This window comes from Miniopterus natalensis, chromosome 5 (genome assembly GCF_054644295.1).
Source record: "Miniopterus natalensis isolate mMinNat1 chromosome 5, mMinNat1.hap1, whole genome shotgun sequence".
Lineage (NCBI taxonomy): Eukaryota > Metazoa > Chordata > Mammalia > Chiroptera > Miniopteridae > Miniopterus > Miniopterus natalensis.
The window spans coordinates 42,815,394-42,841,707 of record NC_142085.1 but is presented as its reverse complement, the minus strand read 5'-3'; the positions used below and the strand labels follow the sequence as shown (position 1 = coordinate 42,841,707).

At 39.6% G+C, this 26,314-nt stretch overlaps 1 protein-coding gene and 1 long non-coding RNA gene across 2 annotated transcripts in view; both read right to left on the bottom strand.

Moving 5' to 3' along the window:
- The window catches only part of ZNF292 (zinc finger protein 292), a 74,506-nt gene extending 55,394 nt beyond the window's left edge, over nucleotides 1-19,112 (bottom strand). Inside the window, exon 1 of the mRNA XM_016207310.2 lies at nucleotides 18,930-19,112. Coding sequence (XP_016062796.2) covers nucleotides 18,930-19,097 — 168 coding nt within the window. The 5' untranslated portion in view covers nucleotides 19,098-19,112. The remainder of the gene's footprint in view (nucleotides 1-18,929) is intronic.
- LOC148093086 (uncharacterized) lies at nucleotides 19,112-22,103 on the bottom strand. The gene is made up of 3 exons (XR_015714573.1): nucleotides 21,694-22,103; nucleotides 19,618-19,773; nucleotides 19,112-19,126 (listed from the first exon to the last, which is right to left on the bottom strand). It is a non-coding gene; the product is annotated as an uncharacterized LOC148093086 (long non-coding RNA).
- Between the last annotated feature and the right edge of the window lie 4,211 nt (nucleotides 22,104-26,314).

Sequence of the window (26,314 nt, the reverse complement as noted above, 5' to 3'; positions counted from 1 at the left end):
TTAAAGATATTGATATTCTATTAAGGGAAAAATTTGCCTCCAAATTTTAAGCTGCAATGTCACTAGAATACTATGTAGAAAAGAATCACAACTACATGAACTTTTTAGGTTTTTGGTGTGCACGTTAAAAATTGTGTACAAACTGAAACGTCTGTGTACATATCCTCAGACCAACCAATAAAATCTCAATTATGAAATAATTTTTTGAAGCATACATGCACACAAATCTGTCAGGCCTCAGGATAAATTAAAGCACAGAGTTCTATAGAGGAATAGAAGAACAGGAAAATGGTAAGAGACTTTTACCTATTTGCCAATGGGTATCTTTACCTTAAAGGGCTCTCTAAGGGTGTCAAAACAACCTGAGTTGTTTCCCTCCCCTTACCATATTGGCCAATTGTACACACACCCCTCTTTCCAGATGCATTCAGAAGACTACAATTTCCAGGGATGCAAATGAAGGAGGGAAGCACACAGACTGTGATGTTATCTTAAAGAATCAAAACTCACTCTAGGGGAGGAGTTGTTTTTCATGTACTGTTTCTGGCAAACTACAAACTGCTCAAAATATCCAGGAATAAATTCCCCAGACATGTTTTATTTGGCTCACACACTGTTCTGGGGTTCCCCGCCCCCCAGACATTTTGAATTAGCTGCCAATATTTCAAAATTGGGACATTACACACAAGAATCTGGATTTCTAGTTTTTTTTTCTTAAAAAATCAGAAAATCTAGCAACACTGGGCCAGTTAAATCCTATCCCACACAGCAGTAATAAGCAGGTAGGCAGCACTCGGGTGAATCAGTGGGAGCTTTCTAATTCCGCAATGCTCTTTTCCTAAGTTTTTTGTTTGTTACTTTACATTCCTGGAGTTTACAGGCATTTAATACTGTCACTGCTGGCATAGGCAAAGGTTAAGTGGTGAAAGTAGTTTTTAATCCAAGAGAACCAAACTACATTAAGTTATCAGTAAATACCAAAATGTTATCCACAGAACAAGTTCATCCAATAGCTCTTCAGCTAATATCTGGCTGTGGATATGTCTATTTTTCAGTACTAAATGTTCAGGCCTTGGAATCCAGAGATTTAGTCAAGTAAGATATTGGACAAGATGATTTTTAAAAGTTCCTGGATATTTATCATGATTGATCTGGACCCATAATTAACAGTACTTTTTATGTATTTAAGACAGAAAGGGCTGACAACTTGTTATATTTTCCTCCCTAAATTTTTGGATTATTTTTATTAGGATTAGAAATTCAACACAATGTTATTTAATAAAAAAAACAATTTATTTGCTCACCTAATAACCAAGAAAGACCAGAGTGATGATTAACACAACTGGAATTCTGAATTTACAAAACTATACATACCAAAGACTGCAGTCTTACCCTACTCATCCACCCCATGAATCCTTGATGCTAATGTAATGGGAGTAGCTAAAAGAAAGTTTTAAGTTCAAGTTTTCAGAGAAACCATGAGTTCAGGAGTATAGGAACAACTTTAAAAAGACTGGACTCAGGCAGCAGCAACAGGGTGGCTTGTCTTTTTAGAGACCCTTCTATTCCAAATTATCCTTCCTCAAATTATCTGTATTTTCCCATTTTTATTATCAATTTGAAATCTTATCTACTTATGACACATCCACACATTATCATAAATTACTCTAGATGTTCCTTAACGGCTAGCTGGATTTTCCAATACTGATGGAACAGGAAGTTTGAGTGAGGATACAAAGTGGGGCTCACAGAAGTATGAGAACAGTGGCAACCTAGGGAAAAGAGGTAGGGAAGAGAGAGGGGAATATAAATGAAGTGATAAGAAACGCTCCCTGCAAAAGAACACAACTCTTATTTCTAAATTGGACAGTAAGCTTGCCTAATACTCAGAAATGGTGGAAAACCCTTCTTTTTCTGCCTGGCATCCTGTTCCCAGAATACAAAATAACATTAAAGCATGCATTGTGAATAAAAAAAGACTTGTGTTATTAGTCTGGAAATTATATCTCCATTAATAACAGAAAAAGTATGCTTGAAGTTCTAAAAGAATACAGACAGAACACCAACAAAATAAAAATTATTACTGTGTTAAACTGTCACACTGTGTCAATTAAAGGGGCTTTAAAAGCAAAACAGTAACTTTTTAGTAAGATACAATATATACAATATACTTGAATTTCATATTATATTTTCTTGAATGGTCCAGCCTGCAAGAAAAAAATGTATACTTGATAGCAAAATATAAATATTTTCCTCCCTATTATTTACCGTTGCAAAAAATTATATTTTCCAATAAGATGACTAATGATTGGATTCATCTCCTTGTAATTATAATCTCTCGATAGCACCTCACACCCTTGCTGAATCTCATATGTCAAGGACTTGAATAAAGTACTATTTTTACCACTGCAAGGGGAAAAAATCCTATTCTTAACATTATTGAAAAGCATTTTTTTCCTGTATACATAGTAATTATAAGCTAAGTTTAAAAAATACAATTGGCTCCTCTATAGAAAATATCATTTGCTTTTAAAAATTTATTTTAAATACTAACTGGATAAATGTTCCATTGGGAAGATTGTCATCTACAGAGCCAGGGCTATTAGTATTATCTTCAACAATATCTCTATTCAAAGTTGTCACAAATAATGAAGCTAAAGCAGTGGGACCAGGAGGCAGAAAACCCCTCAAATAAGATTCTGGTGCCCTACTAATTTTATTATTTTTTAAAAATATATAATTTATTCAGTACAATATGCAGATTCATTACTTTTGTACCAATGTAAAGCCTACTAGATATAGCAAATTAAGCAAAGTTTGCTCTATAGTCAATTATCTGATTATTAATTTACTTTTAATCTTTCTTCCTTCAATTTCCGGAAACATTATCATTATTCACTTTAAATACAGTGTATCACAGTTTCAAAGAAAAAGCTAGAACAAGGATATACAAAAGCCAAAAAAGTTGGAAATCCATTAATCACTGAATTGAGAAAAATTCCTAGGAATGAGGTAGTATTAGAACTATATGCTATATAGAAATAACTGTAGATACGTGGTTATTATTAAACATGAGGAGAATCTTAAAATTAACAAAGCTAGTGATTTTAAATATCTACAAAAAATTCAAATATGAAAATTATAAACAGAATCAAATTTAGATGTCTACAAATAAACCACTTAACAAGGTAGCACTACTAACGAATTAGTAACAATACCACTTCTGTGTCTTCTTGCCTCACCAGCCCCATATCCTCTGGGGGTGGGGATATGCTTTTCTTTTAATCCAACCTCCTACCCGGGGAAATTTTAAAAAGATAATTCACGTGACTGTAGTTTGCTAATTTATTAAAAAAAATGACCAGGTGAAAATTTTTTGAGCTATCAAATATGCTAGTAACATAAGAGAATTGAAAAGTTCTCACTTGATATTTCCTGATCACTTAAATTAACATAGGTTATTTAATTATGAAAACATGCTTACACAATTATTCCATTGCCTCATCTCAACGATTTTTGGGACCAATGACTCCTGCACCATTAAAATCCCACTAGAACAAATAACTGAATTTACAGTCATTGTATTTTTTAAAAAAAAAATACCAAAGCTGGTTTCCATGGAATAGCAGATGATCCAAATATACCATGTGTATAGGGGGAAAAGTATTGGTACAAATCTAAAACTTTTATGCATAATCATAGTATGTAATTTATCTTGTTTTAGCCCCATGGTATCACATAGGGTCCAACCAAGAAATGGGACCACACAGTAATTTGATCAGGGAAAGTTTCACATAAAGAGTAATTACAATGGGACAGCGATTTTCAAGTAGTGTGCTGCAAGAATTTTTAGTACACACAATACCTGACTATTTAGTCGGGGACACTGACCTCTTTTCCCTTAGATTGTCAAATAAAAAAATGACAACAGCCAACACAACAATAGCTATCAGTCTGGTGTGAATGAATCAAAATTATACCTATTTTTTTGTCAGATTGGCAAAAAACATATTATTTGGTGTGCTGCGGAATTTTAGTAATTAGTTTAATGTGTGGCATGAGATGAAAAAGGTTAAAAATCACTGCAATAGAGGAGTAACATATATAAACATGTGAAGAGAACTCTAAATGATGCCCAAGAGCTGAGTGTCAGTACCCAAGGAACAAACTTGGAAGAGTGCCCTTCCGCAAAGCTAGGGTTTGGACCTTGTTGGAGAAGGTGTGGTTGCAGCCTACTGGAGTGCAAAGTTGTTCTCCAGGTTGGATTGGGCCAAAGAGGCTGGTGAGTGAGCACACAATGGTAGTTAGGACACTGAGAACCTGACTGCCAGCAGCACTTGCATAGGAAGGGTGAGGGGAAACAATCATCTGCAACACCACAGACATGCATGAGGAGTTGGGGTATGCAATGTCCATGTGAGAAGAACTGTGGTCACTAAGTTGGAGCTCTGAGTTCACAAAGTCTGTCCACTCTGCACTCAGCTGGGGCAAAGGACCACTGGATGGCCACATATCCGTGCCACCTACAGCCATGCATTAGGAGTAAGAAACAAAAACAGAATCCCCTAACTTATGTCAAGTTCTCTAGGCATCCTCTACTGAAAAAGCTTAACTTCATACAACCGAAACACCTAAATGGTCAAGCCAATATCGCAGAGCAAAATAATAAAGAATTGACTTAGAGCTGGAAGAGAATCTGTTAACTGCCACACTCCATACTCCTCAGGGATGTTCATAAAGGATAAAGCATGACAGAAGCAATAAACTGTAAATATATACATAATGTTTAGTTGAACATTAAATTTGACTAAAAGACAGTTTCAAAAAATCTGGTTGGGTCACTGCTGTCACTTATCCACTGCACTCTGAAAATGGGGGAAATAGGTCAGTTATTTAACAATGTATCTCAGAAACTTGAGCTACTCACAGCACTATAAACTGTGGTTTCCAAAGAGAGCTGGAATGAGGTACAGATGGGGGGAAATGTCTTTTTCCATTAAATTTATCTAAAACAAACTCTTATTTATTGAATTTATTGGAGGTGACATTGGTTAATAAAATTACATAGGTTTCAGGTATACAATTCTACATCATCTGTATATTTGTATTGTGTTTACCATCCCAAGCCAAGTCTCCTTCTATCACCATTTATCCCCCTTTTCTATCTTCCCCCACTCTCTGCCCTTAAAACAATCTTTATTATTTAATAAACAGACTGAAATAACTATATAAACCAAAACAGTACATGTGTATGCATATATGTGTGTATATATATGTAGACAATGACCCTACTTTCCCCTCCGGATTTTAGGTACATCTTTGCACCATACAAAGAGGCCAAACACTTAACAAATGCCGATTTTAAAAAATTAGTCCAATAAAATAAAGAACTGTACTTAGTTATATTTGGAGATTAGAAACCAATTTCTTCAAGTTAATATCACTGTAGCTCACAAATATGTATTGATTGCCCTTAAAAGATCCACATACTACTAAAACAACAACAAAAACTAATTGCCACTACAGCTAAACAAAGAACCCTAATTAACACATTCTTTAGTAAGGCTATTACTCAAACTCCACTACAATGCTCATATGCATTGTTCTGCTTTCTGAAGTTTAGTTTCAAATGATTAAAATTTACTATTGTAAATCCCCTCAGTAACCTGTAAAACAAATTTTAATAATCAGCAACTTACAAAAACCAGTGTTTTACCAATTTGGGGTTTGCTATTTTTTGGAAAATTAAATCTTAGTTACTTGACTTGGGCAAGTTATTATACTTCTCTGTGTCTCAGCAGTCTCTCTATATAAACAGGGCTAGTAACTACCTATCGAAGAGGGTTGTTGAAGATTAAATGGATTTTTCTCTCTCCCTCCTCCTCCTCTCTCATACACACGTTTGCTTTATAAAAACTATACATATTTGATCAAATTGAATCCTTGCCTGCTCTGAACATAGGTACCCAATGTCAGAATTGAGATGAAACAAGAGTTGTCCTAAGAAACCTAATTTCAGTAAGTAATGGCCTCTTATGACCATAAAATTCACTCCTCCCTCCAAACAATTAAAAACCACTTATTCAAGGAAAAAAGAGGAGACAATCATTCAACAAAATTTAATTACTTATCATTCAGTAAAATAAGGTATGGCCCCTTCTTTTAAAGAGCTTCAATTTGGGGGTAAGGAGTAAGGAGACAGACACAATCATAATATAGAAACAATAAAAGCCAGAAAAACACACAGAGTCCAATAAAAAAGCATGTGGAATATGTCATTAAATCCATTTAGGACTACTATAGAAAAGCCTCATGAAAAATGTAATACCTAATAATCTTATCATAGGTTGAGGGAAAGAAATGTGCAGAAATGGGGATTAAAAAAAGGAAACACTAAAGGAGAAAGCTAACACCAAAGCAGAGGTGTGGGAAGATGTGTAAACTATACTATAAAAACAGACTATAAAGGTCAAAAGCTACAAAGAAAATAAGAGAGATGGCTGCCAATCAGCCATGCTGGCACACTGGGAGTCCTTGAAATCAGCCATGCTGGCGCACTGGGAGTCCTACTAGTGAGCTCAAACTTTATTTTTCACAGAATAGCATTTTATGTGGTGTTTACTTATGTGATGGGCACCATGCTGCTGTCTCATTTAATCCCCACAACCCAATGAAGTAGGTATTATCATTTAATAGCTTAAGAAACTGAGCCCATAGCTAGCAAATGGTAGCTCCGGGATTTCAACTCATGGTGTCCAACCCAGAATCTGAACTCTTCAACACTGTACTGCCTTTTAAAGTCTTTAAGGACAGAACGTGATATTTGATTTTTGAAAAGATAACTGATAATCTTAGTGACAATACAGAAGAAGACAAACTGAAGAGAATAGAGGACAGAAAAGTACCTTAAAAAAAGTTTTTGTTGAATTTTCTTGTTGAAAGAAACTAAATGGCCATTAATAACAGATCTAACCGAAGAAGGATACAGTAAACTGCATGAATGAAATTGACAGGACCCAGTGACTGCGGAGATGAAAGAAGGGGGAGCTAAAATGACTCAAGATTTCAAAAACCTCAATTTAGAGGAGGAGGGGCTGTCACCAATACCAACATGCTTCTTTTTGGTGTAGGGTGGGGGCGTAGAAAGGAGAGTGGATGAGTTCAATTCAGACATGTTTAATTAGAAATACCTACCGAACATCTGAGAGGAAGAGTTTCACAAGTGGTTGCAAATAAAAGCCAAGAGTTAAGAAAAGTAGTAATGTCTAAAACAATGGACACCTGGAAGTCCTATCCAGAGTGCGTGATGAGGGATGCTGAGAGTGGCTGACTGCTGAAGATTAGTAGGTAAAGCATGGATTATCAACCAGGATATTATGAGCAACTTGAGGGAGTCAGTCCTCTGTCAGATGCCATAATGAGGAGGGGAAAACTGTTGAGGTTCACCAATGAAGAATGAAAGAAAGAAAAGAATATTGAGGAAATCTCTCTCTCTCTCTCTCTCTCTCTCTCTCTCTCTCTCTCACTCACACACACACACACACACACACACTCTGAAATTCTGAATTAGTCCTCTTAAACATATTAATGCTACCTAATAATTACTGTGTGCTTCCAGCAGGTGAAAGGAAGAGTTAGTGAAGACATGAGATAATAGAACATATATATTGGTCTCTGCCCCTGGTTCCTGGCACAGAGTTCCTAAAATCCTTGTAATTTCCTAAGTGACAAGCACACTAGGAGCATCTCTTGTTCTAATATTTGTCTTTGACTCCATTACTGACACAGGACCCCTAAAACCCTTGTAAATTCCTAAGTGATAAGACATAAAAGTATTTTTGTTTCCTGTGGACAGGAAGGCTCTGGAGAGGGAGTGCTAGTTACCAGACCACTAAGTCATTAACAGCTTGGAAGTTTCAGCCCCATCCTCAATCCTCCAGGGAGGGAAGAAGGGCTAGAAAGGAGTTAATAACTAATCATATTACATGAGGAAGCCTCCATAAAAATACCAACTGTGTGGGGTTCAGAGCTTCCAGGTGGGTGAATACGTTCAGAGGGAGAGGGTATGCACCTTAACTCCGCAAGTACAGAGAAGCTGCTGCCCTTGGGACGCTCCCAAACATTGCCTCGCTCTATGTATCTCTTTATCTGGTTGTTCTTTTTCTCTTTCTTTCTTTTTTTTCAGTTTATTGGTTTTTAGAGAGGGAGGGAAGGAGAGAGAGAGAAAACCACTGCTGTGACAGTGCAACATTAATCGGCTGCCTCTACGCTCCAGGGCAGCAACCTGGGCATGTGCCTTGACCAGGAATCAAAACCACCACCTTTTGGTGTATGGGATGCTGCTGCAACCAAAAGAGCCACACTGGCCAGGGCTCTCTATTGCATCCTTTAATAAACTGGTAAACACAAGCACAGTAAATCTTTCCCCAAGTTCTGTGGGCCACTTGAGCAAATTAATCAAACTGAGGCTGAGCATGTGAGAACCTCAGATTTATAGCCGATATGGTCAGAAGCACTGGTGATAACTTGAGCTTGTGATGGCCTCTGAAGTGAGGATGGGGAGGGACAGTCACATGGGACTGAGCCCTTAACCTGTGAGATCTGACACTTTGGGCAACAGTGTCAGAACTGAATTAAAATTGTAGGGCACCCAGCTGGTGTTGGAGACTTGCCTGTTGCAGGAAAAATCCCTCATACATTTGGTGACCAGAAGTGTTTTGTGAGTAGGAAAGGAGACTCACAGGGAAGAAATTCACAGTAGGAAAAAACTGGGTTTTCCCCTACATAAGAAAGAAAAAACTGAGTTTTTCCTTTACAGAAGACAACTATGGAGCAGTCACAAAGGTAACAAAATCAGGAGAGCAGTGTAAATAAATTGGAGACAAACTAAGATGGGGTCACAAACATTTTAAAATGCCAACAGCGTCTGAGCTGGCAGCAACTTCAGCCTGTAGCCGTGAGTCCAATATTACCAGATCTTCTGATTTTCCAAGAGAGGCCAAACATCCTCATTTCAACATGAAAACATGATTTTTTTTTAAATGCTGACAATTAAATTTTCTTAAAAACATTATGTAGGCACATGAAGTGGTCAGAGTTGCTGAATTGCTACTCAGGCCTACAGTTAATAAAGTATTATAGATATGCCAAGCAAGGGATCTTTAAAAGAACATTTTCTTAAGTGTGGTGAGAGATAGAGTCCAAACTGCAATGGAAGGTAAGAAATGAAGGCAATAAATATGATACCTTTCCAAAAAATTTGGTAATAAAGATTAGAAAACAAGAGCTAAAGAAAATCTCTTTTAGGGCAAGTCTCGTATTCGGAGAGAAGGGATTAGAGAAAAGGGAGAAATCTGAAGACATGATCAAACAAAGCAAAAAAAAAAGAGAGAGAGACATACGCGCACACACATATCTACAGGCTAAAGAACACGAGTGATGGGAAGAAAACGGAAGACAGGGAAGTGGACAGGTCTCCGAGGGGATGAGGGTCACGCGCACAGAGAAAAAGTCCCACTTTCCAGAGAACTGCCGCTTCTCCGGAAACCCAAGGAAGAAAGTCAAAGATGTAGAGAAAATAGAAGATGATGGTGAAAGAAGGAAAGCATATGCCTAGGTCTTCTCAATAAATTTTCAGAAAGAATAAACATTAGCGCTGGGCGTATCTGTGGAACGTGTCTGGGTAAGTTTCATTAGGGCTGAATACTTGCTGTTCCCCTCACAGGTACAGTTTCTCTATTCATACCATATGCACATCCAGTGCCATGCTTCCAGAGAAACAAATTTATTCTAAATCTGAGGTACAATAAAGTAAGCTTATTTAATGTGCCTTAGTAAGACGAGAATAAGCAGCACAATTAAAAGTCAAAATTAAAATATATGCAAGTCTTCAGTGATGGCTTTATTACATCTCACAAACAAAAACATTTTCTTTAAGAAAGTACAGAGAAGAAAGCAGGAGAATGAGGAAAAAAAGAAAAACCCCTGTAAGAAGAAAATGTCAGAAGACAAGTACAGGGTATGCTTGAACTCCCTTTACACCCTCTAGCAATGATGCTGCTACATTCTAGATTAGGGCTCGTCACACTGTTCTGCAGAGGTAACTCTTCCGCTGTATACATTAAGCTATCCGGTAAGATTTTGGGGGGAAGGAAGTTTCCCTAATTTTTTTCAACTTTGAAAACTTCTACCTAGATGATAAGAAACTAAAGAGTATTTTACTGACACTAAGATTAATGTTCTTTTATGAAGGAAAATTTTGGATCAAGTCCTCTTAAACGCATTAACAGCTAACATTTAACGTGTACTTCCAAAAGTGCTCAGCACTTCGTGGTGTTTTACTCCCCCCTTCCCAAGAATCTCTTTTTATAGATTTTGTTTTACTTGATGAAAAAAACCTACACTCCAGATTCTTTCATATGTACTTTGCCTGACAGCCCATTAGATACTGTGAATTAAAGGCTTAGGATTCTGACACTGGTTTTAATTTGAACAAAATTGTCTATTGTGACCCATGGCATGCTCCTTATAACTTTTGTTCCTTTATCCTTGAAATGGAGATGACATAGACCTTTGTTGTTTTAAGAATTGATCAAAGGCATAGTTATTTTAAATGACTGTTGTAATATAAAGGGACATTTTCATTTACACTTAGAGACTACTTTAGAAACATGTTTGATGATAATGGCCAATATAATTTTAAAGCATTAATAATTGTGTAATTTTCAAGTCATCCGTTGTCATTACTTTGAAAAATAACATTAGATTATTTAACAACTTGATTGAAGTCCACGTTTTAGAGAAGGCAGGATTAGATTTTATTATAAAAGATCTTTTTATTTTGGGGGTGGAGGACAGATTACTTGGTGTGACAAGTGTGTCAGATTACTGGCTTTACAACTGAAACCTTTTCTTTTTCCAAAATTTTATTTACTTATCTTTAGATTTTATGCACATCTTTAATTATTTTCCTAAAACACATCATTTTCCCAAAATTTTAAACCTGGGATTTGAGAGTCTGGGGATGAGAGAAGCTAGTATTACATAGTAACTAAAAGTATAGATTTTTGAACTATGGTTTTGATTCCAAATATATTACTTTCTGTGGGTCTTAAGGGTTGGCTTTGTGCCTGAGTCTTCATCTATCAACTGGAGGTATATTATCTGCCTTAAAGGTGTTATTAGGCAAAACGTTTGCTCTGGGCTCAAGCTTCATTTTGTACTTTATCCTACGTACCAGTATTTCTCAAATTGGGTTCCCTGGACATAATGCTGGATTTCTAGCATTTACTGTAAGAATTTAAAATTGTATGTTAATTTTGATGCTCTTCCTAAATAAATGTAAGAATGCTCTGAATCAACTACAATCTTAGAAGGCCACATGTTAACTTAGACTGCCTGCCTTTGGGCTTACTACTAAATTGAACCAACAACCCCCTAAAAGTAGTATTTTTTAAACTGTTGGTAATAACCATAAGATCAAGAGCACCTTTAAAAAATAATAAATAAAAACGGAATGTATCACACATAATAAGGATAAGTAATGTTCAGTGATAATTTTGTTCTAGTGTGACAACTAAGTAGTGAAGTGAAAAAAGTTACATCTTACTATGAGCTGAGGTCAAAAATTTGTAACTCTAAGATTTACAGACTCACTTTTTTGGGTTTCTGCAAACTCAAATTTGAAATACAGTTACAAGTATAGGATGCACACTGAGGTGGAAGGATAAAAGCAAAATGCTGGGGAATTTCACAAATTGAAAGGAAGGCTAAAAGCAAATTCATCAGTTAAGAAAAAAGAAGGCCAAAGATTAGGAGAACTAGGATGCTATTATTAGACTTTAAAAGGTAGAGACAACACAAAACTCCAAATTCCGACCAGATTTAACATTAAGGTAAAGAGCCAAGTAAATAAAGATATTGTTCCACAAAATTTCCAAAGTTACAGCAATGGAGTGGGATGCCCTTCTATTTAGATTGAGATTAGAAAGTAGGAATGGAAATGCCTTTTGCCCACTTAAGGGAAAAGGGAAAGTTTGATGTACTTTGATAAAAGAATGTGGGTAACAAAAAAGAAAACAGAGGCTATAGAGAGGGAAAATTTAAAGTTGGTCTATAAAAGTGCCAGAATTACATTGGGGAATAAAAGGAAAGGGGATATGTAGAAGACTATAATAGCAATGGTCCCTAAAGAATCACATCTCCCTGTGCCCACAAAGAGGCTGGGTTTGACCTCTTGATGTAGCCAATGGGACAACGGCAAACACGACACAAGCAGAGCCTTGAAAAGCAGTTGTGCCCTCTAACTTGCTCTTTTGATGTCATGTAAAAAAACCCAGGCTACCTTTACAAGAGGGTAAGAATGGAGTAGAGATGAACCAACCTAAATGAGGCCCCTCTACCAAAACACTCGACAACCATAAGACATACGAGTTAGACCCTCTGGGACCACAGAGCCCCAAACAACCTACCAGCTGACTGTAAAACCACCCAAAAGACCCACAGAATTGAGAATCATAATAAAAAAAAAATCTGTTCTTTTAAAGCCACTAAGTTTTGGGATAGTTTGTTACATGGCAATAACTGTTATAAAATACTTCAAAACAAAACAAAGCTTCTAACATTCTGAATTTAATTTTATTTCAATATCCCAAACTATTAGGCAATGTAACCATATATTTATACTTACAAGATTAATTAAAAGTCCTTGGTTTGGATCCTAAACCCTTTGTTTTTTTCTATATGATTTTTCATCCTGAGCCCTGATATTTTTTTGCAAGATGCCGGTCTAAACAGTTGTTTCATTTCTCTGTTTATTCCCATCCTTCCCACTTCCCTTTGGTTATACAAATTCATTCAAGGCTCTATGTAAAGCGTTTTCCTTTCCTGTTCAATTTTTCAGCTAAATTAAGTAATTTCAAAATGTTCCAGTTCTCTTAAATCACACTCTTATTACTAGATACTTTACTACCTTATACTGTTGCTTAACTATTAATATGTGCACAAGATTTTGTAAACTCTTTGAAGGCAGAGATCTACTTAATAATTCTCTATAACTCCCTTAGTGCTCTCACATAGAGGAATTTAAATATCTGGTTAAAATAAATTAAGATATGTCATTGAATTTTAACAAATCTTCTTGGTAAACAGTATGTGAACATAGAGACCACTAAATTTTTGTAATGTGAAGTTAAGGGTGGAGAAGGTATCTTTTCTACCCCCCTCCCTGGGGCGCACTTTGCAACTCTCAACACCAAAAGAGAAACAATGAATCAAGAGGCTCTCTTGGAAAACAATACATAGTTAAAAGTTACATGGGGGGTGTGTGACAAACATTAATGAAAAGCGAACTTTCCATTTTATACATGAGGCTGCTCACATACTGATTGGTTAATTTTAAGAACTAGATGTACGTGTGGGAGTTGAGGAAAATAATTACTCTGACTGAATCTCAAGGAAAGTATGTACAGAAGCTGTTTCATATAGTATTATGAACATATATTTTCAAAAATCCTTGGCTTTGCAGGTCAGTCATATAAGATATTATGAAGGGCAATTGCAGAATAACATCTTCTCTTTCCCATTTTAATTTAAAACCAAAAAGGGGCAAGCAAAATTTGGTAAAAATTTTTCCTTTGCTAAAATTGGTAGAAATGTGAATTTTACTATCTCCAACATGTAGTCATACTAATTATGAACACTTTAAAAATTATTTCCCACCCTATCCAGTTTGGCTCAGTCTTCAGAGTGTCAGCCCTTGGACTGAAGGGCCTGGGTTCGATTCTGGTCAAGGGCATGTACCTAAATTGTAGGCTTAATCCCGGCCACAGTCAAGGCGGGAGGCAACCAATTGATGTTTCTCTCCTTCTCTCTCTTTCTTTCCCTCACTCTCTCTCCCTTCCTCCCTCCTTCCCACTCTCTCTGAAAAGCAATGGAAAAAATATTCTCGGGTGAGGGTTGAAAAAAAAATTATTTCCCCTGAGCATTACCTAAACTTTTAAAATTTAAATGACTTATTACTCCCTTAATACCTAAAGTAATTATCACTAATTAACAAGCAAGCCATCTTTTCTGGTGATTTGAAGTGTCCTACAAATTAACTTAAGATATCCTCTAATAATCAAAAGGAAAATGTCTAGTTTTTTAGGGAAAATGCTCAAGCATTTTCAAAATTTTTGCCACTATAAATAAAGCTAAGCAAAACATGCAGATAAACAAAGGAATCAACATGTACCAAATAGATAAAACAAATATACAAAGAAATATTTTAACTACATAATTTAAATACTCAGTGGCTCCCTAATAGTTTGAATTTGATTTTTGTTTCTTATACCAATAAGGCACTAAGAATAGTTAATAAGGTACTAAGGTCTAGCAAAAATCCTACTTCCTCAGTAAAGCCTTTTGATACCCTAGCCTGAAGTGCTTACCTACCTTGAACTCTTTACTGAAATTACTACACATAAAATTAACTTATTCCTCTAAATAGTCACCAATAATTAACTAATTAATTAGACACAAGCACAGACTGGAATTATACAATCTGAAACAGAAAGCCATAGATTTTACATAAGCAGTTATGGAATGACGTCCAAGACACTTTTTGGGAGTGAAAAAACAAGATGCAGTGTATAGTATGTCCTCATCTTTAATGTTTTTTAAAAAAGAACAAACTATTTCTGGAAATATGCATACAAAACTATTAGGTGACTATCTTTGTGGAAGGTGACTGGAGGTCTAGGGTGGGAAGATCAAGTTTTTGTTGTACACCCTCTTTCTTGGTGTTTGAATTTTTAAAAACCATTTCAATGTACTACATTTTCAATTTTAAAAACAGAGAACAGAAAATAAAATGTATTAGTTAATGACACACTACCTTTTGACATCTTTTCAACTGTCACCCTGAAATGATATTTAAATCTTTCTATATTATTTTATATCCTACTAGCTTCTCCAGTATCTTATATCCCCTGCTAACATCTAAACCTAGTCCTTGCATTAAATGCTTTTTAAAAGTACAGAATTAAATTATTTCAAAAGGTCAAATCTGTTTTAATCAAAACCATTAAGTATGTTGAATTTGCTACCCTCTTTAACACAGTAAAAGTGAATTGTTTTATTAATTGCTTGTAATTCCTGCTAAGGAAGTGGAAATTTTCTTGACCTTGCAAGCTCAGTGTGAATTTGAATATGGTTGAAGAGCATTTACCTGGACCTATTCCAGATTAACTACATTTCTTAGTTTAACTACATTATCTTGACATGAAAAGAGCATAATGATTTTTTAAAATCTTAATATATTCTTTTTCATTCTTTTTGGAGTTTCTTAAAAGGGCAGTGTGGGTAATTAGTGAGAGGAATAAATTTCAATAGGGTGGGACTGTCCTGTTCACTTCAGAAAATTGAGCATCCATGATCCACAGGCACTAAATGTCAGTATCACATCCCCAGTCCCTGAAATGACCAACAACTGACCCCACAATTTCCAAATGCCCTCGAAGAGAGAAATGCAGGGAGGAAAGTCCTATACCCAGTTGAGAAACACTGCTTATATGAACTAAGGTATAAAAAGTGTGTGCGAGACATATTTCCACAACTGCAATTCAACTTTTTAAAACAATGATCAGCTACAAGAGATAAATGACCAGTAAAAGTCATAACTCATGTATTAGTCATCCAGGCCAGTATAAAATACTATCAACAAACATCATGTGTCCCAAAAAATCCTTCTTCAACTATTACAATGGTTGAATTTTTTTAATGAATATTTATTTCAAAATCATTTTAGAACAATTCTTCTGTTGAACTGCTTCTGTTTAAATTTTCCCCCAAAATAACCTTCCATCCACTGTACTGCACTCATCTCAGAAATAAAAGATATAAATCACAGTTTACTATCATTATTTGTCTACCTTCCTCCAGGGAGTATAGGCTCCTTGAAGCCAGGGACACCATGATCACGCTTGCCTGGCCCACAGTGTAAGTACTCAATAACAAGGCTGAATGAGTGAGTGAATAATGGGCCCAGTCTAACACAATAAATAGTCCAAGAAGTTCAATTTTTATATATAGTAATATCCTGAAACAAATATGAGAAATTATTTTAAGAAAACTACTAAGTCAACTATATCACCCAGATTAAAGCTGGCTTGTAAAGATATAAGGAAACTTAAGATTTTTGACTGCCACTTCAAATATGCCCATCCTCTACCACCTTCCCCTCCTCCCAATTAAGCTTTAAGCAAATGTTGATGTAAATAAGTGGGGCGTGCTTTCAGGAAGCAACCCAATATAAAGAGCAAAACAATACTGTAGGTTTCACTGTATTCTCCAGAAACTCACCTTTTGCTGAGGTAAAAATTTAGAATATACACTAATTCATTTCCAAATAAATGCAACAAATGAGGATTACACAAGCACTAAGCATAAACACATAGAATATTAACTCTGAAGCCCACTAACTCTGACAAACATGTACTTCATTCACCTTTGCCTTCTTGAAGCATTGTGAATATCTCAGCTTTCCAGGAAAAGATTAGAAAAATATTAAATGATAACCTTAAGGTTAGGAACAAAGACAATTTCTAGCTCCTAGTATTTCTAGCACTGCTTTTAGATTGCTTCAATAAATGCTATAATTGTTAACCACTGCTTTGCTCAACTCATATCAAGAGGTTAGGTAATAATGGCTAGGATACAATTTTAAAGAAACGAAACTTCAAGTTACTCCCACATGACAAAATCACTAACACAAATAGGTTACTTTAAAAAACAAATTACAGAAAATGTTCTAGAGGGGATCAAGCGTCAGATACACTCTATACTTATTAAAGTAATGGAGATCGCCTTCAAATGCATTTAAATTATAGTGGGATTTCAGTGCATGAAATCTTTCATTATTTTTGAAATCCACAAACCCAGCATTTTTTTTTATTTCTGTTTCATGTAGCACTGGTCAGTAAAAACAATGTGTTATAAGACGAATCACTTAAAACTAATACATGAAATTACTTTCATACTGATAAAAAAAAAAAAAGAATGCTGTTTCAATCATTTAAAATATTTTCAGTGATAATTTCATGATGTTGCACACCCTCAAAAAAGTCCAACTTGCATGAGATTCCATTTTCCTAGAATTATTAATCCTGTTTATAAATAGTGCTGGCCAAGAATTTACAATAATTAGCCTTAAACCCATCAGGACACTGTTATCTGAAAAAAATGTCTTTCAGCAAAGAGAGACTTTAATACTTTTCACTGATTAAAAAGCTGACCTAACTTATAAATGAAAGACTTCCTTTTATGGGCATCTTACTGAAGTATATTTTTATATCTAAAATAAGTCTTTATGTCTAAAAGACCAATTAAGAATGAGTGGGTACTACCAGGGTAGTGAAATTGGCAAATTCCAAGAATTCTTTAAATTCACCAGACCTATGTTACCTTAGGGAGCTTTCACATTGCCTATACATCCTCCTACACAAATCACCACTTGATCTCACAAAGTTGTTTTTTTTTAAGATAATGAATAATCACCAATTAGTGACAATAATGTACATACAGCAATGGAGAATTTTTTTGTATGGTATCAAGTATCTCTGATCTTATAAATTACAAAGGGAAAGATTTCAGAACTTGGAGACTAAGAATCGAGTGAAAATGTAATCTACTCTGAAATGCTAACATGGGCCACCATTGTTCCACCTTAAATTCAGTATCTTTCCAGAACAATTTCTCTATGATACATTCACAAAGCCAACTCTAAATGTGACCTGTACAAACCGTGGGTCTTTTTCCATCTCAAGAAGACAAGCTAACCAAAATCTCCACCACAGCCAGCAGTAGTAGCTCCTTGGCATTTCAGACATAACTGGAGGTTTTGTAATCAAGTCCAAACGTAGACCCAAAACCTCCGATTTGTATCCAAGTGTTACTAATTTTCTAAATCCTGGTTAGAACGCAATTACTGGAAAGCAGTGCCCTTGTGCGAGAAAAGGAAGGGAGGGTCTGAAACTGACAAGAGCGCACACAGGTCCACCAGAACCTCAGTCCTCCGGGTTTCACCAGGAGGCCAAACAGGGAAGGCTCCAAGTGCTGGGGGCGTGGGGAGATGGGGAGGTTAGGGCAGAGTCAACCGCACTCCAAGACGGGTGGAAGCAAACGAGAAGCGACTCTGGAAAAGCGGCCCCGGAGGGACATTCGAGCTCAGGATACACACACGGAGTCAGCTCCGCTCTACCCACGAGAGCAACCTTTACCATGGAAGTGGTGCACCAGGCACGCAGAGGTGGAAAGGGACAACCTCCGCGCCCCCATCCCAACCTCTCGCCCCGCTCGACCGGGTCGGCAGGGACCGCTTCTCCGAACATCAACAAAGGCCCCTTCAGTCCCAAGGCGAAACTCGAACAACAAAGGCCCGCAGACAGCGAGGACGGGGCCGGGGGCGGGACGGATGAAAGCGGGGAAGGCAAAGGAATCAAACCAGAGGGGGCGGAGGCCCGTCGGAGTGGGAAACAGAAGCGCAGAGGCGGGGGGCGCGGTAATCCCCAGCGCACAATGAGAAGAGGAGGAAGAAGGGGACCTGGCCTCCAATTCCCCCGTTACCCTCTCCCCGGGGCGGAGAGGGCGCCAGTTCTCGCCGTCTACATCTCCTCGGCCTCGGGGACCGCGCAGCCCGAGTTCGGGGAAGGAAAGGGGAGGGGGATTTTCCGCCCAGACCACAACTCCCTTCCCCCAGCCAGGAGCCGCCGACAACAGCCGCCACAACGGCAGCCACACAAAGGCGCCTTCCTCGTACTCCCCGCTCCCTCCGGGCGGCGGCTCCAAAGACGCCAAGGCACGGACGACCACCGCTCGGCCCCCGGGCGCTCGCTCGCCCTCTTCCCCGTCTAGCTGGGGAAAAGGGGGAGGGGACCCCCAGGCGCTCTCACCTGGCACAGCTGCTGACAGTATTCCGTGGCCGCTTCTACGGCCGGCACCCGGCTCTCCCGCAGCTGGCGCTCGAGCTCCTGCAGCCGCTCGCCCAGGCGCTGCAGCTCCGCGACGCAGCCGCCTTCGCCGCGACTCAACCTCTCCTGCTCGGCCTCTTCGTCCGCCATCTTCACACCCCGCTCCGTCGCGTACGCACCTGGGTCACGTGATAACACAATGCCACGTTCGGAGGGGTCACGTGCCGAGCGCGCTCGCACGCCGCCGAGCACGTACAAAGGGCCCTGTGGGGAGGACGGCGGGGCCAGGAGAATGGCGCGAGGGAGCTGGGGGGCGGTGAAGGGAAGGGGAAAGGGGGAGGGCGGGGTTGGGGCGGTGTGGAAAACCCGCGGTTTACTTTCCCCCGGCGGGAAGTGGGCTGCTGCGGCCAAAAGGGGCGGGCCGGTTCTGGCCTGTCCTCGGTCACGTGGGCGCCTGGACTGAGGGCAAATCTTGGGGAGGGGCTGCCCTCCAGAGCGTCCGGATCGCGGCTTCGCTGTCCCAATCCCCGGAGTCTTATGCGGATTTACGCCCCACTTCCCCGAGAGGACGGGTGTGGGGGAGCTCTAGGTGGGCTGGGGCAAGGGCTGCATTTGCGGTTGGCCTGTAGGCAGGCCAGAGGCAGGGAAAGAGAGAGAAGATCACACCTACCCATGGACCACAGGCGTGCGAGCCAGAGCGGGACTAGGAACTGTCAAAAGTGTGACTTCTCACGGGCTCGGGGGCGGGACCGAGCGCCCGGGTACCAGCTCTCGCTGCACGGTCCTCTGCAGCCGGGAGAGCGCTGCTCCCCTGGAGACACAATCTCTAGGAGGTGGAGGCAACGGAGAAAAATAACCATTGAACCAGAACAGAATGAAACTCAAATCCTCCTCGGGAGAGCGGAGCAAATGCAATAAAGCTTGAAAGACTGCAGGCTATGAAATTGTGGACACTGTAGCAAGATGATTTTTAAACCACCAAAGTATTGTAGAATTTAAGTGATGGTCAACTAATCCTTTTCACTGCGATTTAAGATTCTTTCTCCTACACCCTACAGAAATCACCATCACTGAAAACACGCTATATGTGAAAGAATTTAAAAAGAAAGTAGGTCAAGAAAAAAAACAAAAAAACAAAACAGCAATAAGGACTCCATTAAAAATCACAACTGAGGAGGAGAAATTGATGTTAAAATAAAAATACGGTAATACTGAGAATTATAAATTCAATGGCATTTTTTCCTGGTGCTGCAAATAGAGAGCATTCTGAAACACATTTTACTTACAATCTGGAAAGAATACATACTTGGCACTTGAACAGAACAGTAGAAGAGGTACTATAAAAATTCAAGTAGTTAACCCTAAAGTTCAGAATAAAACAAATATTTTGTTAGTAGCAGAAAATAAGATACTTCTTACAACTGAATGGTCTACAGAATTTCAGAAACAATGATTTTAAGACATCTACTCTTTTTGCTATCACGTTCCAAATGAATTATATTTTTCTAGTACAAGCATTTAAAATAAAGAGAATTCTATTGTGAGAGATTTGTAATATTATTAGAAAGTGTTCTAGATAGTATGTTGTCCAGAATGAATGTTTTGTATGCACCAGTGGTGGTGATGTTCTTGAAGTGCTATTATGTAAGGTGAGTGGGCACAACTGAACCCTTTATGAAAAATAGTATCAGCTAAAATATTAGTATATGTGTGCTGATACATATTAACAAGATAGGTTCTTCACATATCTACTCATGGAAAAAGTTGGGGAGTACATTCAAAGGCTAAGGCACGAGGATATAAAAGTAACACTGAGAATGGAAAAAGCAACAATTAAGGCAGCTAATGGATTTTAGTATTTGTAGCTCACTTTCCCAAGTTAAGTAGATATCCAAGTCAGGTTTCTCCAATTTATGTTATCTAAGGATGCCAGTGAAAATATAAAAAGTGAGAATATGGGATTAGCCAAATGTATCAGTAAATCCAGGGACAGATAAGGTATCAAAGGTTAGCAAAATACATTTTCACTTCAAGTATAGTGGCTTACACCACATCTAGTTTATGAAAGAAAGAAGAAAGGAAAATATATTGAAATATTAATTTTTTTAATTGCCTGAGAATGTAGGTCATTCCCACCTCCTGCCCGTGACAGTCCTAGAACCAAGGAGATTTGATTAGCAAATTGATTCTGAGCACTATACTGTCTTGCAAATGTCACTCAGCATGGATGACTATGTCCTTTACTTTTACTTGGTATCTTCAGGACCTATCTTCCCCTTCATTCCTCTGTTTCAGACTGTAGAAATGTAAGGACTAAGAGTGAGTTGTGTCATTATTTAATAATTATTTATTGAGTACTTATTGAGTGCAGGCATTGCTTGGCGGGAAAATCAAAGGTGAGTAAAAAGCATCCCTTCCTCAAGGAAATGCACAGTTTGTGGAAGAGTGACATGCAATGGCAATACATACAATATAAGTGTTGTTTTATGAAAATGTATGTAGATTCAGCGCAGAACATCAAAGCAGTCTAAGGTGCTAACTGGAATGTCAACCAGATCTCTAGAGAGGCGCAGGTTTTTAACTAAATGAGAAGGATTGGATATGCTATCCCTGGACAGGAGGACCTTGTCTTGGAGATCTCAGAAGTATTCTTATTCATAGAAAAGTTGTATCAACAAGTGCACATGACTAATTGTATCTAAGTCCCAAGCTGCCAGGTAATGGGGATCATTATATATGTACTTACTGAGACGTTCCTGGGGGAATTCGGAGGCCCATTCCATCGAGAAAACAAGAATAAACTCCAGGGCCAAGAGACTCCTCGTCTGGGGGAAACTCGGTGAGGCTAGGGCTGGTGCCCATTTTGGACACATTGCACAGACGGGATATAACCATATGGACCTTCGTTCTCAAGACTGGATTTCAGAGTGAAGCTGGGAGAAACCGACCTCTACTCCACCCCTGCGGAGACCCCGAGGGGGCAAGCGTGTCCGCGCGCCGGCCTCGCGCCGCCTGGCCTCGGGAGCTCCGGGGCTGCGCACCCCGGGACGCGCCGGTGCGCATTCCCCCCAGAATTCCTGAATAGCAGGGCCCAGGGGCAGGAAGGTAGCTGGGTCGCGCCTGCTAACAGAGCCAGGGGAGAGCGCCGGGGATGCCGCCAGAGGGGCGTTTGCAGATGACGCGTCGTTCAAGACTAAGACCCTGCAGCTCCCTCGGACCCCGGGCCCAGAGAGACCCTGCGGCCGGGCCCGGGGCGGCAGCGAGAGGCGAGGAGGCGGCGGGAGCGGCGCCGCCCTCGGGCTGCTGCTGGTCTCTCCCTGGCGGGCCCGGCCACCGAGCAGGTCCGCGGGCCTGGCGCGGGTCTGAGGCGGGCCCCGCTCCGCTCCGCCGGCCCTGCCCGCGGGCCCCCCTCGCCCGAGGCCAGCCTGGCTCCTCGGGCCGCGGCCCGGCGCTCGCCCGCCCAGCAGACGCGTGGGTGCTCGAGTCCTCGGTCTCCGGCCGCGGGCGCCTCGCAGCCTCAGCCCCGCATTTGCAGCCGCGGCTTTTCCACCCAGAGCTGCGAGTCGAGCCCGGAGGCCGGCTGCGGCTCCCGGCCCGGGTGCGGCGGCCGCTCGGGGCCTCCGGGCCCAGAGACGCTGCAGCCTCTCCAGGGCGCGCGGGGCGCAGGGCCTGTGAACCCGGCCCGCGGGCGCGGCTGCCGGGGCTCGCAGGCTCCATCTGCTCGCTCCCAGCGGGCCGAGGTCCCGCCCCGGACAGGCCGCTCCTTGATCCCAGAAGAGAGGGCTGGAGTCGGTCTGGGGCTTGGTCCGGAAGAAAGTCCTCCCCAGGGTCTGGGAGCAGCGCCGGGCTCGCAGGCACAAAGAGGGAGCCCGGGTGGGAAGCTCTGGCGGGATCGCTGAAAAACACCACCCTCTCCCAAGGAACACATTTTTCCTTGGGAACAGCGAAGCTGAGTCACATGAAATGTTGAGAACATAGGACAGGTGCTGCGCCCAGAACTGAAATGACTCCGAAGGCACCGGAAACGTTGGACCCACACTTCAGAGGATTAACTTTAGTCCTTAAATTCATCTCAGAAAGATGAGAGCATATAGGTGTAAATGGTCAGGTAATTAAATGAGGAACGATATTTGTATTGCCTATTTGGGTATTTTATTTTCTTTCCATCTGAGGAAAAGCCAGTGTGAACGAGAAAGTAACATTATTATTTTTAATCCCTCACCCAAGGGTATGTTTTCATTGATTTTGAAAGAGAGAGAGAGAGGGAGGGAGGAACATCGATGGGCTGCCTGCTCAACTCAAACCCCCCCTCCCCCCAGGGATCAAACCTGCCACCTAGGTGCGTCCTGGGACAGGAGCAGACTCTGCAGCCTTTGGTGCACCAGAGGAGGCTCCAGCCAACTGAGCCAGCTGGCCAGGGTAAGAGTAGTAACATTTTTTAAAAAAATGCTTTTAATAGAGCCTCAATCACTGAAACATATAAATTAACCAAGGTGAAAATAATTGAGAAATGAAGCAAAATAGAATCTTGCAGGCGTAACTGTGGTATATCCCGCCTCTATAGAAAATCTTCGAGCTGGTTCACAGCATCTCTCCAAAGAAGCAAAGAAAGGAATATAGAAAGTGTCTTTCTTTACGGAGAGTTTTAAGTTTCGGCCACTGCATCTTATTGGAAATCCATCAGAAAGTAGCACTTTTGTGACATCTGGATTTTAAGAAACAGAGCTGTCGAAGTGTGATGGGCTTGGAAATGCACCGGTCTCTCTCTCTCCACACTTTAGGACATCAACTCCTTAGAGGTTTTGCTGATTGCAGTGATTCCTACAGATATTCTTCAACATAGCAATAAAAGTGATAATAATTATTCAACAGTATCAATTTGAGAATTTAGTATCTATTCGTATACTGGAGCAGGGTCAGTCCCACCAAGAACCCTCTACCACACCTTTCCAGAAATGTCCTTCCTCACTGCTCCTCTCCCCACAGCCCCGCCCCCGTCCCCCGAGAGTCCTCTCTAACCAGAGCTCCTCTGTGAAGCCTTCCTTTGCTTGGGTGGAGTGAGGTCTGGATACGTCTGTCAGTAGAGGAGTAGATTGCACTGATTTGGTGTGCTTTCCTGCAGCCCCCTCTTCCCATACAGAAAGAGCCACTCTTTAAAACTCTGGTATCTTTGATTTCTTACTCACTGTATTTTGATCTGGAATCTGCCATCATGCCTTTTATCATAGTCTACAGAGAAGCCTCACTCACAAGCCTGTAAGCCCTTTGAGGGTAGAGACTGGGTCTTATATCCAGCCTCCCTTCACTAATACCCTTTGGCACGTTGCAAGGTAATGGTGATAAGTCGTCAGCAAAAGCCCATTGAACTAAATTCAATTCAGCTTATGTCTGGCAGTCACTGGTATGTATTTATACCTATTCTCATTATTTTAAAATATCCTAGATTACACAGGGAGATCAGATGCTCTCCAAACTTTAGGAGCTTATTTACAACTGTCTTTTAAATATTTCAAAGATCTATGTTTTATTAATAAAATTTTCTGTAATAAGAAGTTGTAATAGTATAATCAAAAGGAGACAAGAGTTATGCTCAGCTGTTTCACTGTAACAGGTGAACTGTAAAAATGTGGGCTCTAGTTTCCTTCCTTTTTCACAAACTTAATCTGTGCTTTAGGTCTAATTTAATTTTGTCTTTGCTCTTATGTTTTGTCACAATATTGATTTTTTTAATCATCTTCTCAAGAGATTCTAAATCTCCAAGCCAATTATTTTCTTAACATGACTGAACCTTTTCTCAATTTCTTCAACATGAGTTTACCCACTAATATCTAGTGCACGGCTTAATATGGGACCTTCCACCTTCCTAGAAATCTAAGGAGAAAATAAATGTAAGGAGATTATCTCTGACTCCAGATAGGACTTATTCTTCAGGATCTGAATTATCTTAGAGGAGACCCTCTCAAACTTTCGGTCACTTAGACAAATTGACTGAAGGGCAGACTCTCTTAAGATAGGGCCCTATCAGAAAGTGTGTGCAGGAACAAGAGGAAGAGACTTTGAAACTTTTCCCACATTTATCTGCCTTAGTAAAATGCATTTTTTATACGTGTAAGGGTAAGTGGAGAGAAAAGAAAGGCTTAATTTAAAATTTGATTTCTGGCCCTGGCTGGTGCAGTTCAGAGCGTCAGCCCAAGCACCGAATGGTCTTGGGTTCAATTCCTGGTCAAGGGCTGGGTTGCAGGTTTGATCGCCGGCCTTGGTTGGGATGCATGCAGGAGACAACCAATTGATGTGTCTCTCTCACATCGATGTTTCTCTCTCCCTTCCACTCTCTCTAAAAATCAATGGGGAAAAATTCCTCAGGTGAGGATTAGCAGCCACAAGACACAAACAAACAAATCCTCTATTCCTAACCCCTAGTCCCTGTTTATTTATTCTTAAGAATTTTTTCTTCTTTGTATACAGGTATTTGTGTGTATGTCACCACTCCACTTTCTTAAATTTACTCATACCACTCATCTGGGTGGTTTTCCACTTTGCTTTTTTCCCTTGATAATTTTTAGAAATTTGTCTTATCAGCATTATTTCTAATAGCCACATGGTATTCCACAGTATAAATGAGGCAAATTAATTAATAAACTGATGAACAATTAGGTTATTTCCTTTTTTCCCCACTATAAAAATGCTGCAATGACCTTTCTTGTTCATATATAAGATCATTTGAGTAAGTAAATAGCCATGGTATAAATCCACCAATGAGGAATTGTTAAATCAAAGCAATATATGATTCTAATTCAGTCAGATGTTGCCAAATTGCCTTTCCAAAATGTTATATTCCTGTAAACAGTGTAGAAAGGAGCCTGTTTTCCAGAAATTTTTAGTAGTGCTATGTTTTGTCAATCTTTTAAAACAATTTTATAGTTTAAAAATAATATTTAATTTTGATGAGCATTTCTTAAATTTGGGGTCAAATTGAGCATCTTTTGACTTGTTTATTGCTATTAATTTCTGAAGGACATAATCAATTAAAATTAGACATTATTTTGATCAATTGCTAACTGTTTAATATTAATATGAAATTTCATGATATACTGTGCTTGAGATTGGTTATTAACTTAGATATTAAAATATACCCTTAAGGGGACAAGAACTTAGTCTCTTAAGTCAACAGAGGAATATTAAGATGGAGTTAATGGCCCTGACCAGTGTGTCTCATTTGGTTGGAAAGTATGCCAGTTTGATTCCTGGTCAAGGCACATGCCCAGGCTGAGGGTGCACAAGAGGCAGCCAACTGATGTTTCTCTCTCTCTCCCTCTTCTTTTCTCTCTCCCTAAAAAAATCAATAAATATATATTCTTTGAAAAAGA